The following is a 16,077-nucleotide window of genomic DNA, read 5'->3' as shown; positions in this document are numbered from 1 at the left end:
TCAGAAGACGGTTATCATGAATTCTTCGTCCACACTCGTGCTGATTATGCAGCTAGCACAGAGATTTTTTTTAATAGACCCATTTCACAGACGGGAAACTGAGGCAGGGGTATAAAATAACGTGTTCATTTCATATCTGTCGTGCGCTAATATACCCTCATGTCTTCCAGCGTGCCTGGCACATCCTGGGCATGAGGGTAATAGCTTCGAATGAGTTTGTTGAGCACCCACTGCATGCCAGGCACTGTCGTCAGGCCTGCTTAGGTGGTAGACCCCAAAAACAGGTGACTCATATGTGGCAGAGGCAGGACTCAAATCCAAGTCCACGCATGCTCCGAAGCTTGCACTCCTTCCTCCTGGGTCCCCCTCTGGAGCGCGGGATGACCACCCAGCACCCGGCAGAGGCACCAAGGTCCTTCCGCCTCTGGGGCAGCGGATCGGGTCCCGGATGGTGTCTGAGAATGAGTCACCCGCAAGGTGAGCATTCCTCTTGCTCTACCCAGCTTGGCCACCCAGCTACGTGCCTGGTGTCAGTGCCAGGAGACCCCGCCTCGCCTGGGCGCAGCCCTGAGGCCACCAGGGCCACCGCTCAAGGCTGAGTGGCCTTCCTGTCACTGCCTGGCCGCCCTGGGTGTCAGTCAGGGCTTCACGTTTCACCTGGTTTCCACGCCCACCCACACCCGAAGGAGAAGGCGGCCTCTGGTGCCTGGCGTGGACTGACGCCCCAGGCAGGAAACAAACGGCCCCCCCAGGATCCCGGCGCCGCGCACCCCATTGTCGGGCAGCCCGCAGGCAGGGTGGGGCCCGTTCGGCGGGATTTAGCAGGTACTGTCACCTGTCTAAGCACTAACCTCTAAATCCCCTGTGTCCTGCCTGATGACAGCTGTCCAGGGAGGGACCCACAAGTCACCTCCACCGCCCTGGTGTCATGCCGTTCGCCTGTAGCCACATGGTGACCTGCGAGCCCTTTCAGCTGCTGCTAGAACAGCAGCTATTTTGACCTCCTCCTGGGACAGGTCACCGGGTGCATCTCCTGCCTCTGCACCATCTGGCAAGTCTGATGTTTCAGAAGAAACTGGAAATCGGGCTTTTTTACATAAGGCCTCCCCCTACATACGTAGTGGGTGACTAATGAGGCTCACGAAATACTAGGCAGGCCCGAGACCGGGAGTCACTAGTTCGTGAGTTTTCTCCAAAGATTCCAGAAGCTTTCAAATCTAAGATTCTAGGTCTCAGTCTTTGACTGCAGGACCGCTCACGGGAATTAAGATTGCTTCTCAGACCGGAGACCTGGAGGGTGTATGTAGTGGGGGTCCCCACGCACCCCCCACCTCCCGCCAGGCCTCTCACTTGGGGAAGCTGCTGCCGATGAGGATGCGGCCCAGGGGGTACTCCTTGCCGCCCACGGTGACCGGCGGGCTGACGTCCAGGTTGCCGAAAGAGTCAAGGCTGGAGGCGCCGGCGAACAGGATCTCCCGGGTTACGTATCCAAAGTCGGGACCCTAGGGGAGGACCAGCAAGCCCCCCCCACCCCAGAAGGAGGGGTCAGTTAGGACAGGAAGTGACAGCTGTTGGGTAGGGGCTGGGGTGGGGGTGCAATTAAAGTCCAAGCCTGAAACAGGACGGTAACTCGAAAAATCCCCGACTGTTGGGAAACCAGGCAATACGCTGCTTCTAGAGAACTCATAGGTCAACGCAGAAGTCCAAGCAGAAACCAGACACTACTTTGAAGTGAGAGGTGACAAGCACGTAGCACACCGGCCCCTGCAGGTGCTCGCCAGGCTGCACGCTCGGAAACGGCCGCAGCTCTGAGCACCCGTGTTAGGAGGAGAGAGGTTGGAAAATCCTGCCTCCGCTTCCAGGCAGGAAAAGAACAGCAAGTTAGACGCAGAGCAAGGGGAGGGGGGACGGAGTAATGATGAGGGCAGAGACGAGCAGGGGACATCCAGGCCAGGGCGAGCCCGGGCTTGGGGTCAGGCCCTTGGCTGATACAGAGTCACCCCGCAGGGCTCGCTGTCACCTGCACTGGGACCCGGCCCCGGCCCCTCTGGCTGAGGTCGGCGCCCCGCTCTGGGTGCCCATCATGAGCTCCCGGACTCCCCGCTCACGGACCCCACTTGGACACGGGCACCGTGCTGGTGCCGGGGGTGTGGGAGCCCGTAAACAGGCAGAGCCGCCTAGTGGGAGGGCTGCGGAGACAGTCCCTTGGTTTTGCATCTCGGTGCCATGAGCTGTGTGGCCCAGGCTGAGTTACTTAACCTCTCCGGGCCTCGGGGAAAGAGGGGATCAAAAACAGCAGCTATCCACAGGGCTCAGGATTGGGGGGGTGACCTATAGAGCTAGGGCCGGGGGCCAGGAACGCACGCTAGCTCAGTGGCCGGAGCGGCTCTGTCCCCATCCTGCGAGTGAGAGGCAGCATGGGGCCTGGCAGCAGCAGGTGTTCAGAAAACACTTGTTACCTGGGAAGAGGCCCGGCCTCATGAAAGCCAGTCGTGAGAGCTCACGAACGGTGCATCTCCCACAAAAGGCAGTTTGGTCTCCCCAGAGCTAACTCCCCTGCTGACCCCCACCCACATGGGGGAGGAGCATTCCCCAGGAGGACTTTACTGGCCTGCCCCTCCTGAACAGGGGGGATTTGCGTGTAATTTGCATGTGATTTGCATGCCCTCCACTTGTGTCCCTTTCGCCCCCTAAGGACCAAGACCAGGACCAGGGAAGGCCGATTGCAGGGTGCTATAGGGGGAGCCACCCAAGGGACCCCCACTCTGCCCTTTGCCACATACCAGGATCCGCTTATAAGGGAAATGCTTCAGACCTCGGTTTCGGGGGGAGTCAAAGACCACTGGGAAGGCTTTGTGAGGGGCCTCCGTGTAGCCAAACTCCATCTCGTCCTGGGAGGGGAGAAGAAGAGATCACGGCGGTGTCCCAGAGTGTGATTTGCCTAATGGGGTGATCCCCTCAGACCTGGACTACGATGGGGCCCCAGCTGCCCCCTAAAACCTGGGGGATGTGCCTCGGGGGTGCAGATGAGGCCTCCTAGGACGCCAACTGGGAGACGACTCTGTCTGGAACCCAAGCATTTGGGGGAAACAGGAGAGACTGGGGTGACATGGGCAGTGGGCAGGCATTACCCTAAGCTGCCTGCGCCTCGCCACCCCGTCCCAACCGAGGCCTGGCTTCTATCGGGAGACCAAGGATGATTCGGAGCCTGTGCATTCCCCATTTCCCAAAGTCAGGGGGAAGGCTGGGGACCCAGGCATCCCAGGCCACCCCCACTGCTCCAGCACCCACCTGGATCCAGCGGTCATTTCGATTTTCAACCTGAGGGCAGATGACCAGCTTGCAGTTGGCTTTCAACGCTAGGTCAGACATGTCTTCCAGAAATTTCTTATTTGGGCCATGAGAGTCTACCACACTGCAAGAAACCGGGAGAGAGGACGTGACAATGACCTCTGACCGTGGTGGCCTGGGTCCCGTCCACGCTCGGCCCCATGTGGTCCCTGGGTATAGGGTTTCAAACACAGCCCCTACCCTAGGAAGGCAGATGCAGATCGCGTCCCCAGATCTATCAGGGGGTGGGTGCAAGAGGAGGGGCAAGCCCAGGTGTGTGGAGCCCGAAGGCCGGGCACACGGCCAGTAGGGCAGCCAGGGAGAAGGTAGCCCGCAGACAGGGTTAAGATGGCAGGGCAGGGACAAGGAGCCCGGCCACCCCTGCTCCTTTGGCCTACGCACAGGGGTCAGGGTGCAGTCAGTGAGCAAAGGGAAAGAAAGACTTCTCTTCCGAACACCTGCGGAGCAAGCCTACGTCTCCACACCTTCCTGCCTCCTGACGTAGGCTCCAGGTCGGCTGCGGGCCTGTCCACCAGTCTGACTTCTGACGCAGGGACCCGGAGCGGCCTTGCCAAGCAAGTCTCACCCGCCCAAGCCTGACAGGGGACCCAGGAGACAGCAGAAGCACGAGGGTCCGGGGCTGGGCGGGGGCCCGCAGCCGATGTGGAGGCTGGGCTCCCGCATTCTCTGCAGGCCCAGCAGCACACCCACAGCAGGGTGCACCCAGGTCTCCTGCACCTGCCCGCGGCCTCAGCAGAGCCCAGCCTCGCCACCCAGTCTAGGTCCAAGCCATCCTAGGGCTGCACAGGCTGGGACCCCGGCGCCAGAGCTGGTGACCTCAGCCGGGCCTTCGCTGCACAGGATACGGTGGGGCTGACCGGCCCAAGCCAGCCTCCTGCTCCCCCTGCCCCAGCCTGCACCCGCGGGTGACCTCGATGCCTCTGTCCGGGCAGGAGCGTTCTGTTCCTGTCTCTGCGAGGCCAGAGATGGTGGGATTGCTGCAGGAGGGGTGAGGCCTCACCTGCACACATACAGCTCCAGGGGAGGCTGGGTGTTGGGGGTCATGATCCAGGGAGCCACGCGGAAGGCCACGGTGTCTGTGAAGAGGGGCACCTCAGGCAGGGTCTGGGGGTGAAATGAGGACTAGGTGGGCCCTGCAGAGAGCCCCATCAGGCCTCAAGCTCCCCCAGGCCTCCGGCCACCGGCCCTAGAGGCTCCAGGCTGGTCCCCTAAACCTTCAGCCTCCCTAGCCCAGCCCCCCAACGCGGTACGTACCCCCGTGTCCACCAGGCTGACGCTGAGGGACACCAGCCCCAAGAAATCGGCGTCAGGGAAGGCGAGTCCTTCCACAAAGAAGTTGATCTTCCGCTCCCCCCGCTGCCGCTCGACGTCATAGGACAGGCGCTGAGGCCCGAGCACCTGCTTGTAGTCCTTGAGGGAATTGCCGCCTACGGGAAACCAGAGTCAGGGCCCGTCCGTGCTGGGACTGCGGACGGGAGGAAGGAGACCAGAGGCCGGGGAGCCGGCCAGAGCCACCTGCGCTCCCCTCGAGCCCTGGCACGGGCAGGCTGTGTGACCCTGGCTCAATGCCTCAGCCTCTCTGAGCCTCACCTCCTCATCTGTGTCTCACGAGGTCAGAGTAAGCCTTAAATCAGATAAAGAGGGCGCCTGGGGGGCTCAGCGGCGGAGCGTCTGCCTTCAGCTCAGGGCGTGATCCTGGGACCCGGGATCGAATCCCCCAGTGGGCTCCCTGCGAGGAGCCTGCTTCTCCCTCTGCCCGTGTCTCTGCCTCTCTCTCGGTGTCTCTCATGAATAAATAAATAAAATCTTTTTAAAAATCAGGTAAAGAGATAAAAGCAGCTGGCAGAAAAGGTGAAAAATACCCAAATGTCCATCAACTGGACAATGGATAACCAAAACATAGCCCGTCCACAGAAAGGGATGTTTTTCACCCACGCAAAGGGACGAGGTACTGACACGCGCTACCATAGGGAGGAACCCTGAAAATATTAAATATTATGCGCAGTGAAAGAAGCCGGACGCAAAAGGCCACGTACCGTGTGATTCCATTTACAGGGAATATCCAACACAGGTACGGACGTCCACAGGGACAGAGTCCTGGTTGCCTAGGATTGGGGGCGGCGGGGGGCGGGGTGAGTGAGAGGGGATGGGGACTGAGTGCTGACGGCCCCGAGACTTTATGTGGGGGTGAGGTCGCGCAGCAGTGAGGATGCACTGAGTGCCCCTGAGCTGTCCGCGTTCAAGTGGCTGCTTGCAATTATGTGCATTTCACCTCAATTTACTTTTATTTTTATATATTTATTTAGAAGGTTAGGGTCTTTTTAAAGATTTTATTTATTAAAAAAAAAGATTTTATTTATTTATTCATGAGGGGGGTGTGGAGAGGCAGAGACACAGGCAGAGGGAGAAGCAGGCCCCATGCAGGGAGCCCGATGCCAGACTCGATCCCAAGGCCCCGGGGTCACGCCCTGAGCCAAAGGCAGGTGTCCAACTGCTGAACCACCCAGGGGTCCCCAGATCAGGCGCTTTTAAAAATAAATTGAAAGGGACGCCTGAGTGGCTCAGTGGTTGGGTGTCTGCCTCCAGCTCAGGCTGTGATCCTGGGATCTGGGATCGAGTCCTGCGTCGGGCTCCCTGCATGGAGCCTGCTTCTCCCTCTGCCTGTGTCCCTGCCTCTCTCTGTGTGTCTCTCATGAATAAATAAATCTTTAAAAATAAATAAATAAATAAATAAATAAATAAACAAACAAACAAGCCTGGTCTGAAGAAATTAAAATTAAAATAAAAAAAAAAGCAAAAGCGCCTGGCGTGTAGGACTTGTGCCCCCGTCTGTCCCCCCGAGGGATGCCCGGGAAATGTCCCCTGGCAGGCTCTTCTTCTCAGCAGGAAAGGTCATCCCTTCACTCACAGAGACGCTGCTTATGTTCTGGTGTCGCGGGAAGTGTCTCCAAGCAGCGCCTCCTCCTAACCTCCCAGGACTGGGCCTGGGAGGAAGGTTCTGGCTCCTGCCAGGCTCATGTGGCCAGAACGATGAGTTCTGGGTCCGTTTGCACAGAGGGAGGTGAGGGGGGAGAAAGATGAGGGCAGGAGAAGCCTCTTGCTATTTATAAAAATGAATACAGGCAGGTCAGGGTTAAGGATTGGTTTTTGTTTTGTTTTGTTTTAAAGCCACAGATTGTGATTCATAAAATCTCTTAGCAGAACAGCCGGGTCCTCAGGGATGGCCGGGGCCTCCGCTTCCCGAGTTCCCGCTCCCCCTCGAGCCGGCCCCCTGGGTAGAGGATGGGGCCCCCGTGGAAAAAGCAGGAGCCTTGGTGCTTGGGAGACCCGGGTTCGGATCCCTGCTCCGCCAGACAGCGGATTCGTGCATCTGAGCCCGTTACCCCGTCTATAAACCTGGGACTCGTCTTGGAACCTCCTTCTTAGGTGGCATGCTGCGAGCTGAATTACGGAAGATGCTGGAAGATGGGGCTGGGGTAAGAGAAGAAAGGCTTTGGGGAGCGGAGGATGAGCGGAGCCGGGAGGAAGCAGCCCCACCAGGCCACTCACCCCTAGCACAGAAGACCCCCACTCGCTTGGAGTCCGAGAAGGGCACGTTCAGGACCAGCTTGTGGCTGTCGAAGAGCCTGTCTGGGCCGTCACAGCTCAGCACCATGGGGGACATGTCCTGCAGGTCTGGAGGACGGGTGCCCTTGAGACTACCCTCCCTGCGCCCCTCCAACAGGCCGCCCCCACTGCCTCCCCCAGCCGCTGCTGCCCACACCACTGCCCTGGCCAACCCCACACACCCTCTGTCACGCACCATCCAGTGACGTCAGCTGGCTGTCAGTGAGGTCGGGCCCTCTGGACGTGACACTGTCCCGGTCACAGTTCACCAGCAGGACGGCCCCATAGCCCTCGGGGCCCCAGCGCCAGGTTTTCTATAATAAAAGCAAGAGGCTTTGGGGGTCAGTGGGACCCAGAGGGCCTGGGAAGGGGCTCTGGAGTTGGCCAGGGCCGGCTGCTTTGTTAACACAGAGACTTGCGTATTTGGGGTTTGCTTCAAGATTTAAGGAGGGATCATAGGTTTGGAGACTGGAGTTCCAGGTCTCTTGACCCAGATCCACCCCACTTTTCTGCAGTGAACAACCTGTGCAACCTTACACAGTGGCCATCACCCTGGAGGAGGAAGGGTGGTGTCACGCCTTCAGGAGGGAGGTTATTCCAGAAAAAACCTTCGCCAGCCGATTGAGCTTTGGCCCTGCCTGGAGGACAGAGGCCGCCTTGCCCTGAACTTCACTGGCTGGATGATCCCAGGGAAACGTCCCCCCTCTCAGCACTCTCCCGGGCCGTGTCCCGCAGACATCTCTGGCACCCACCCTCAGTTCCACAGGCCCTGCAAGGAGGCCTAAGCTGAGGTAGAAGGATGCTGCAGCCCGGCCTCTGGTTGCAGCTCTCCCTGACACACCTCCGCTCAGTCCCCCGCACGCCCCACAGGGCAGGGCCCGCTTGCCTCGTGTCACAGAAAGGAAGGCTCTGGGAAATCAGCTCCCAGTCCCAGGGTTGGGATTCACGCTCATCTGGGGGACTTCACAGGGCCACTGCTAGCCCATGGGACACACGTGTCCACCTCTCTTAGTAAATGCTGCCCTATGCCAGGGCGCAAGACGTGACCTGTGCCACAGCCCCACGCACCACCTTAGCCAAGCAACCTTGTGCAGTGAGCCACCCGCACAACCCCCCAAGGCTGCCCGGCCTCATCTCGTCCTCAAAGCCTGTCCTCGTGGCTCTTTCCCTACAAACTACACCTTCTACCCCTTCCCGGATGGCTTCAGATACTCCCCATATGGTCATGCCTCGAGCCCACTCCACCCTCCTGTCCACTGAGCCTTTCTGCCAGAGGCCTTGTCTTCTCCCAGGCTTCAACTTCAGCCAGTCACTTGACAACCTTCCATGGGGCACTTACCGTGTCGGGGGAGGGGGGTGCAAATACAGCAAAGGAAGTAGAAGAGGCATCAAGCAAAAGAGCCAACCCCAAGCCCTAAGTGGAGCAGATGGACTCAGGGAGGCTCGCGCACGAGTCGCCCGGCACATCGGTCACACAGTCTAAGTTATGCCCACTTGTCCCAACCTGGCAGCCTGCAGATGGGCTCCCCACACGGTCGGACCCATCACCCCCAGGCGGGCCCGCCTGCCAGCCCTGCCGTCGTGGGCGAGCCAGCAGAGTTTCACCTTGTCGCCATGGCTCCTCTTCACCTTGCCCCTGCGAGCCGTGTCGACATCCAGGGAGAAGTCTGAAAAGGGAGGGAGAGCAGCTGCCGAGCCGGAGCCAGTTCTGTCCTCACGCCCTTGAGGCCGGGGCCCCGGCGAGCTCTGCCCACAGGACCCAGGAGGACCTATCTGGGGACCACACCGATGCCCGGGGGGCCGTGTGGCCACCCCCTGGGGCCCTGGATGCTGGGGGGCCTGAGTCTCTGGCCCTTGAATTTCTTGCGTATCTATGGATGCTGGATTGCTGGCTCCTGGTGGCCCTGGCTGTGGCCAATGGGGACGAGGCCTGAGGTTCTAGGTGCTGGTTCTGCAGTTCGTAGAGCCGCCTGCCCGGGCTCTGGCTGAAGGTGGCTCGCGGCCCCCTGGGGTCCAGGGAGTGGCAGGTGGGACTTGGATGGAGGAGGCCCACGTGGGTGTAGCTGTTGGGCCGTGGGCAGTGCCGTTTCTGGATTCTGGTGGCCCTAAGCACTGCTGGGTCTCCTTCCCTGGGTCAATTGAAGGCTTCTGAAGAAGCTCCTCAAGGTGGAGGAAGATGGCCATGAGCCTGGCACCAGGGAGCCCCCTGAGACCCCCAAGCGGGCAACGTGGAGGGTGAGGGGATTCACGGGGAGCCAGGGAGGCGGTGCTTACCGACGCCAGTGAGGTAGAGCACGCTGTGGCCCAGGGCACTGCCCTCGTGCTGCCCGAAGTAGGACACCTTGACCTGTGGGGACAGACACGGTCAGCCCTAAGCCGGCACGGCCACCCCTTCAGAGATGGTAGTGGCAGGGGGCGTGGGGAGACACCCCGACAGTCCTGCTTAGAGGCAGGGGCGGCCTGGGCATCTCTAGGTGCTCCCTGCTGCAGAAGGTCCAAGGTTCTAGGCTCCTGGCTTGGACTCAGAGCTGCCTCGCCCAGCTAGAGAGGCTGGGCATGCCTCCCTGGCCCCAGGGCTGGGCTGAGGAGCAAGGAGGGCTGAGTAGGGCGGGGTGGATCCCACAGGACACAGCCCAACCCTCGGGAGCCCACGGAGAGGTCAGGGAGGAGGAATGAGGGAAGGGACAGCTGATGCCTTTGACACGGACAAGTCACTCAGCCTGGTGGGCCTCCGTTTCTTCATCTGTAAAACGGGAACAATGACCACATGCCCTCCCCACCCCCACCTCAATGGCCACAGAGTCTTTCCCACCGTCCAGAACCCATGCCAAGCGCTCCACCCAGGCCATCTCAGCGAGCACCCAAGATGGTCCCAGGAGACCGGGCCCATTCACAGGGAGGGCTCTCGGTGCTCCCTGCCGGCACGCAGCCCGTAAGCAGGGGAGGCAGGATTTGAACCCATGGCAGGCCCCAGGGTCCCGGCTCTCAACAGCTGCACAGCCTCTGCCTTTTCCCCGTCGGGGGAGGAAGGGCCGTGTCAACGGACCACTGGGTGTCTGTGTGTGTGGTGGGTGCCTGGGGGCGGGTGACGAGGGGCTTGTCCGTGAAAGAGAAGCCTTTCTTCTTCGATACGGGGACACACGACATCTGGATAGGCGCCCGTGTCTTCGGGCACGTGTGAGTGCGTGTGTGCGTGGGCACGGGGTGTCGCTACAGAGCCCCACCTGCCACACGTAGGGCTTGCTTTAGGGTCTGTGCGTGGGCGGGACACAGGGATCAACGCGAGGGCGCCTGCGAACTTGAGCGGGTGAGTCGGCGGCAGGCTGTTTTCATGGGAGTGTCTACCCGTGGCGGGGGGACGTGGCAGGCTCGGGGTGGGCTTGCGTGTCCCGGGGTGTCTGCGGAGCGGCCCCAAGATGTGCTCTGCGGGTGTCGGCGTCAGAGCCTCGTGGGGTCTGGCCGAGGAGGGTGATGGGTGAATGGGGTTGTGCTTGGGCGGGGGTGGGAGACGCAGCCTCTGGCTGCAGAGACGTGGCCTTACCTTGAGATCATTCAAGTCCTTACTGGCCGCGTCCACAGACAGGGTCACCTCCACATCGGCGGCCAGTGGCCAGCGGGACTCATCTGGGGGCACTGTCACCCGTGCTGGGTCGTAGACCACGAACACCTCCACTCCAGAGCTCCCAGAGACCCCGAAGGTCTCGGCCCCCTTGGGCACATCACTGCCAAAGGAGAGAGGAAAGGTTCCAGGGGGCCCCGAGGGAGACCCCACAGCGGCGCCCCCAACGGCTGGGCCGGGGAGCGGGAGGGCCCTGCTGCCGGCCAGGAGATTGGCCAGCTGGGCACCGGACAGCCTGGGCTCCCTCCCTGCTCGATGTGACCCACCCTGGGCACCTGTCCTGTCTTCTGGCCTCAGTCTCCCCATCTGTAACCCGAGGAGTGGGAGCCGAGCACTGGCCGTGGGGCTTCGCCCTAGGCGCAGGGCCCTTTTGCTGGATCCCACACAGCACCCAGGACATGAGACAGACAAAGGGAGCAGGGTGTGGGGCCAACCCAGGCATGTACCCCCCACCCCGTCAGCGGTCCCCGAGGCTCCCGGAGCAGAGGCAGCAGACCTCTGGACCCCCACCCCCACCACAAGCCTTCCCATTCTGGACTTCCAAATTCCCCGACCCGATAGGAAACCCACTCGGCTGTCCACCTCTCACCACCCCCACCGCCGCCACCCGATTGCTGGGCAGCTCCTCAGGGGTCTCCCCAGACCCACCTGTGCCCCCTCCAGTCTACCCTGCACACGGCCCGCTGAAGCCGATTGTATTGTTCCTTGCCTCAAAAGCAGTGGTTCCGTCATTCAGTAAAAGGCAAAGGCCTCACGGGACTTACAGGGCCCCCTGTGATCTGCCCCTGCCACCTCCCGACCTCTCCTCCCCACAGAGCTCCCCCCCCCCGCCCACTCTGCTCCAGCCACACTGACCTCCCTGCTGTTCCACACAGTTCCCAGTCTGTCCTGCCTCAGGGCCTTTGCACCAGCTCTTCCCTCCAGATATCCACAAGGCTCATTTCTTACCCTCTTCAAGGCTTCTCAGTGAAACCTTCCAGCACCCCATTTAATGCTGTGCCTTGCCCCCACCTTCTCCCCCTCCTCCCTATTCCTCAAGCTAGGTCCCCCATGGGGAGCCCATACCTAGAGGGGCAGTTGGACAACAGCACTGACATGTCGGTCCTTCTCTCTCCCCTATATGTCATGGCTCTCCCCTGCCACTCCCCAGACAGCCATCAGCCTCAAGGCCACCACTTAAGGTCATGTCCAATTGCTAAATCCACCTGACTGCAAAGATGCTGGGCCAGAGGGGTCCTCTGGTGTACCCTCTGCCTCTATCCTTTCCTGGACCCCTGAGGACCCACTGAGATATTAAACCCTCTAGAGAAACCAGACACCCCTCCGTAACCCCCACCACGGTCACCTGTGCCCATCAGACTGCCTCCGATGACAATGGTGACAGTGGTCAGAGATACAACAACCCCAAGTCCTGCTCAGCACCTGATCTCTGAAGCTCAGCAAGGCAGTTATCATTATTCCCATTTTATAAATGCAGCCGGAGTGAAGAAGGGGCTGGGGCCCTGTGGGCCCGCTGGCAAGACCCCCCCACGTCACCCCACACCTGTGGCCCCGCATCCCCGTGGGCCCGGTACCTTCAGGAATTCCTATCTTGCCTGCCCTTCATCCTGGTTTCATCAGTCACCCTAGGAACCCAAGTACCCCAGATGCTCACCCTCTCATCTGACCCCATCTCCCACCCGCCCCCACTCCTGGACAGTCCCACGTGCTGTCACCTGCACCATGGCCTCAACCACATCTCGGAGTATTTCCCTGACCTCTGCGCTACAACAGAAGCCTGACCCCACCGTGGGCAGGGGCCCCCCTGCAGCCCTGCCAATGGGGCCACTTCCCCCTCACCGCCCCTACCACCGGGCCCCGAGATGAGCAGGAGCCCGGTGTGCTCCTCCCTGTCACTTCCACGGCATTGTCCCTCTGCCCGCATTCCTGGAGGGGACGGGCTCCTGCCACCAGCTCCAGCGCTGCTGCCCCCACTTCCTATTTCAGTAGCCGTGGGGGTGATGGGCCAGCACCCTGGCACCCCGGTGCTTGACCTCCTCCTCTTCAGGCAACCCTGGCCCCCATCCAGCCTCGGCCACCCTTGCCCAGGACAGACCCTGGACTCTGTCATTACCAAGAACTGCGCCTGCCACCAGCAGCCCACCGATACCACCTGCTAACCTGCCAGCTCATTCCTCTAACTCGCCAACCCCATCCAGCCCCCAGCTCCACCAGGCCCTGCAGCCACGGAAGGTGGAGACCTCTATCCCCTCTGGGCAGCCCTGGCCCTTCCTGTCGTTTCCTCCCTTCACAGGCTCAGAGTCCCTAGCCCGCCTCACGGTCACTCCTTGGCACCACTCGACTCCTCCGCCCACCTTCCCCCCCACCCTCCCTAAGGCCCCCTCCCTCCCCACTCTGCACCTGCACCCCCGCAGCTGACTGCATCCCACTCAGATTCGTGACCGCCAACCCCAAGTGACTCTTACCACTGCCTGGCAGCCTCACAACATTTCTGGGGGCTGGAGAGCCTGGCGGGGAGGGGTAGGGTCTCAGGCCCATCTTGGGGCTCCATCTCCTGGGCATTGGGGTCTTTGGTCCCAAGGTTGCAGATAAGCCAAGTCCTGGGGCCAGGCTTTGGGGTCTGGGCTGTGCGTTCCGACATCCAGGTGGAACTTGTGTGCAGCATCAGAATGAACTGGTACCCAACACGGGGACAGGCCTGGGCCGCCCTGTCTCTCCCTCTGTTTCTCGCCTATGATCCACCCAACCCGAGGTGGAGAGGTGGGAGGTGACAGCTCGGACACCACACCTTTGTCTCTTTGGCTCCTTTCCTTTACAGGAAAATGCCTCGGGAGTTGTGTGTGCTTGCTGCCCAATCCTGTCTCCCTTGTCCCTGTAACCTGCCCCTAATCGGGGTCTCCTCCTCTCTGTGCCAATGAAACCGCTCTCATGCCAGTTCCAGAGGTCCCTTGTCTTCCTCCTCTTGAGATCCATCAGGGACCTCGGACCCAAACGATCAGCTGTCGTCCTTGAAACACTTCTCACTTGGCCTGTGGGACACAGGCTCTCCTCTCCTCCCCTGGACTTCTCCCTTGCTGCCCTGCCCTCTTAACTGCAGAGTGCCCAGGCAGGGGCAGGCTGGCCCCCCCATTAACCACTACCAGTTGTGGGGCGAGTGCATTACTGATGCCAATGATGTGTAGCACACAGAATATTAACAATAGTACAATGTATGTGACTCTTCGTTGTAAAATTACTTGTAAATCCCATAAATCCCCCCCCAATTCTTACAGAATGCCGCCCGCAACCACAGCCAAACCATGCTGGCCATTCAACCACAGCTCCACAAACGGAGTCGCATCCCAATCTGCTCATTCTTTCCCCAATAGATAAGTTGTCATGAAATGTGATACGTGACATAAATGTGGATTGATATTTTCATTTGTGTTCAAGAATAAAATGAAAGCGAAGCCACGGAGACTGGCCTCACTCTATTGGTGATACTAGCAACTTCTTTGCTGAGCCGCGTAATACTGGACAAACACCTCACTTTTTTGTGCTAATCACAATGTAACACACTTTTAAATTTAATCTGGGTTACTTTCCTTCATCAATAAAACAATAAATGGAGTTCCGGTTTGTAGGCTTTGCCAATTTCTGTGGTCTAGAGACTTCCACCAATGGAAGTTGTCCCTCCAATTGCCCCACCAATTTCAAGTTACCAATGCAATGTCATTGAACTCAGAGTCGCAAAGAAATGCACAATAGCACCCCCTAAATAACAATTTCTACCATAGAAAGGTGAATGACCTCAGAGCACAGATCATGGTAGAGTATAGTAAAATAGTAAGGAAGTGGTGCATTTTGAGTTATTACCTTTGTTCTAAATATAATTTATTGAATTGTAAGCACATAGAGTTTAATTTTAAATACTGTCAATACTGTCATGGCTGTGTTTGGCAACAGGCTCATAAACTTCCTAAAAAAATGGAGAATTGGGTCCTGTTAGGGAAGGACCCTGAGCTACTGCTAAAAATGTGTACTGTTCACCTCGCCCCTAGCCTTCTCCAAAGGAATTCACAATCTTTACCAGGTGACTATGCACTGGGGGAAAGGAAATAATCAGCCTTTTCCAGCTATATTGGACATGAGCTGTGAACTGAGGCTAATTGCAGGAGACTCACATTTCATGGCCATCTGCCAGTCAGAGTAGAGGCTTGCAGTGGTCAGGTGACCAATGGGTTTAGCTCAGATCCAGCTACCAGTGGGTCCAGTGGGCCTGTGATTCCATTCTGTGGTTTTCTCCCCTCCAGTTCCAGACTGCATTATTGGAGTAGCACTAAGCAACAGGCACGGTCACCTAGTATGCACTCCTGTAAGTGTGCCCCAGCTGGCTCGAGCCTACCTGGTGCTCAGTTCTCTTGTCTGGTGACACCCATCCCCATGATGATCACCATGTTGATATGCTTAGAACCCTTACTTTCCATCTCCAGACCCATATAGTTAACTGCTTTTTGAACATCTCCCTTGAGTGTCTAACGGGCACTTTAAATTTAACATGTCCATATATAATGATAAAGGGAACAATCCAACAAGAAGATATAACAATTGTAAATATTTATGCACCCAACCTGGGAGCACCCAAATACATAAAGCAGCTAATAACAAACATAAAGGAAGTAACTGACAGTAATACGATCATAGTAGGAAACTTTAACATCTCACTTACATCAGTGGATAGATCATCCAAACAGAAAATTAACAAGGAAACAGTGGCTTGGAGTGACACGTTGAACCAGATGGATATAACAGATACATACAGAACATTCCATCCTAAAACAGCAGAGTACACATTCATTTCAAGTGCAGACAGAACTTTCTCCAGAATCAAGATCACATATTAGGCCACAGAACAAGTCTCAAAAAATTCAAAATGATTAAAGTCATACCATGCATCTTTTCTGACTACAACACTATGAAACTAGAAGTCGACCACAAGAAAAAAAATATAGAAAGACCACAAATACATATGGAGGTTAAATAACATGCTACTAAACAATGAATGTTTCGATCAATGAAACAAGCAATCAAAGAGGAAATAAAAAAGTACCTGGAGACAAATGAAAATGAAAGTGGTCCAAAATCTTTGGGATGCAGCAAAAGCTGTTTTAAGAAGGAAGTTTATAACCAATACAGGCCTAGCTCAAGAAGCAAAGCTCAAACAACCTAATCTTACACCTAAACGAGCTAGAAAAAGAACAACAAACAAAATTAAAAACCAGTAGAAGGAAGGAAATTCTAAAAGTCAGAGAAGAAATAAATGAAATAGAAACTAAAAAAACAACAGAACAGATCAACGAAACCAGGAGCTGGTTCTTTAAAAAGATCAAACAAAATTGATAAACTTCTAGCCAGACTCGAAGAGAAAGAGAGAGAGAGAACTCAAATAAACAAAATCAAAAACAAAAGAGGAGAAATAAACAGACACAACAGAAATACGAATGATTGTAAGACAATATTAT

The 16,077-nt window shown here is 57.6% G+C and overlaps 1 protein-coding gene across 2 annotated transcripts in view; it reads right to left on the bottom strand.

The window, feature by feature from the left end:
- PADI1 (peptidyl arginine deiminase 1) overlaps window positions 1-16,077 on the bottom strand; it is a 41,655-nt gene that overhangs the window by 10,638 nt on the left and 14,940 nt on the right. For both annotated transcript variants that reach the window (XM_055332294.1, XM_055332295.1), the window contains exons 2-11: window positions 10,499-10,679; window positions 9,232-9,304; window positions 8,563-8,624; window positions 7,154-7,271; window positions 6,901-7,026; window positions 4,606-4,778; window positions 4,352-4,455; window positions 3,292-3,415; window positions 2,784-2,891; window positions 1,351-1,502 (exon numbers count right to left, since the gene is read on the bottom strand). In XM_055332294.1, the coding sequence (XP_055188269.1) occupies window positions 1,351-1,502; window positions 2,784-2,891; window positions 3,292-3,415; window positions 4,352-4,455; window positions 4,606-4,778; window positions 6,901-7,026; window positions 7,154-7,271; window positions 8,563-8,624; window positions 9,232-9,304; window positions 10,499-10,679 (1,221 nt within the window). The remainder of the gene's footprint in view (window positions 1-1,350; window positions 1,503-2,783; window positions 2,892-3,291; window positions 3,416-4,351; window positions 4,456-4,605; window positions 4,779-6,900; window positions 7,027-7,153; window positions 7,272-8,562; window positions 8,625-9,231; window positions 9,305-10,498; window positions 10,680-16,077) is intronic.

The sequence above is a fragment of the Nyctereutes procyonoides genome, unplaced genomic scaffold, assembly GCF_905146905.1.
Source record: "Nyctereutes procyonoides isolate TBG_1078 unplaced genomic scaffold, NYPRO_anot_genome, whole genome shotgun sequence".
Classification (NCBI taxonomy): Eukaryota; Metazoa; Chordata; class Mammalia; order Carnivora; family Canidae; genus Nyctereutes; species Nyctereutes procyonoides.
This window is presented reverse-complemented; position numbering and strand designations above follow the sequence as displayed.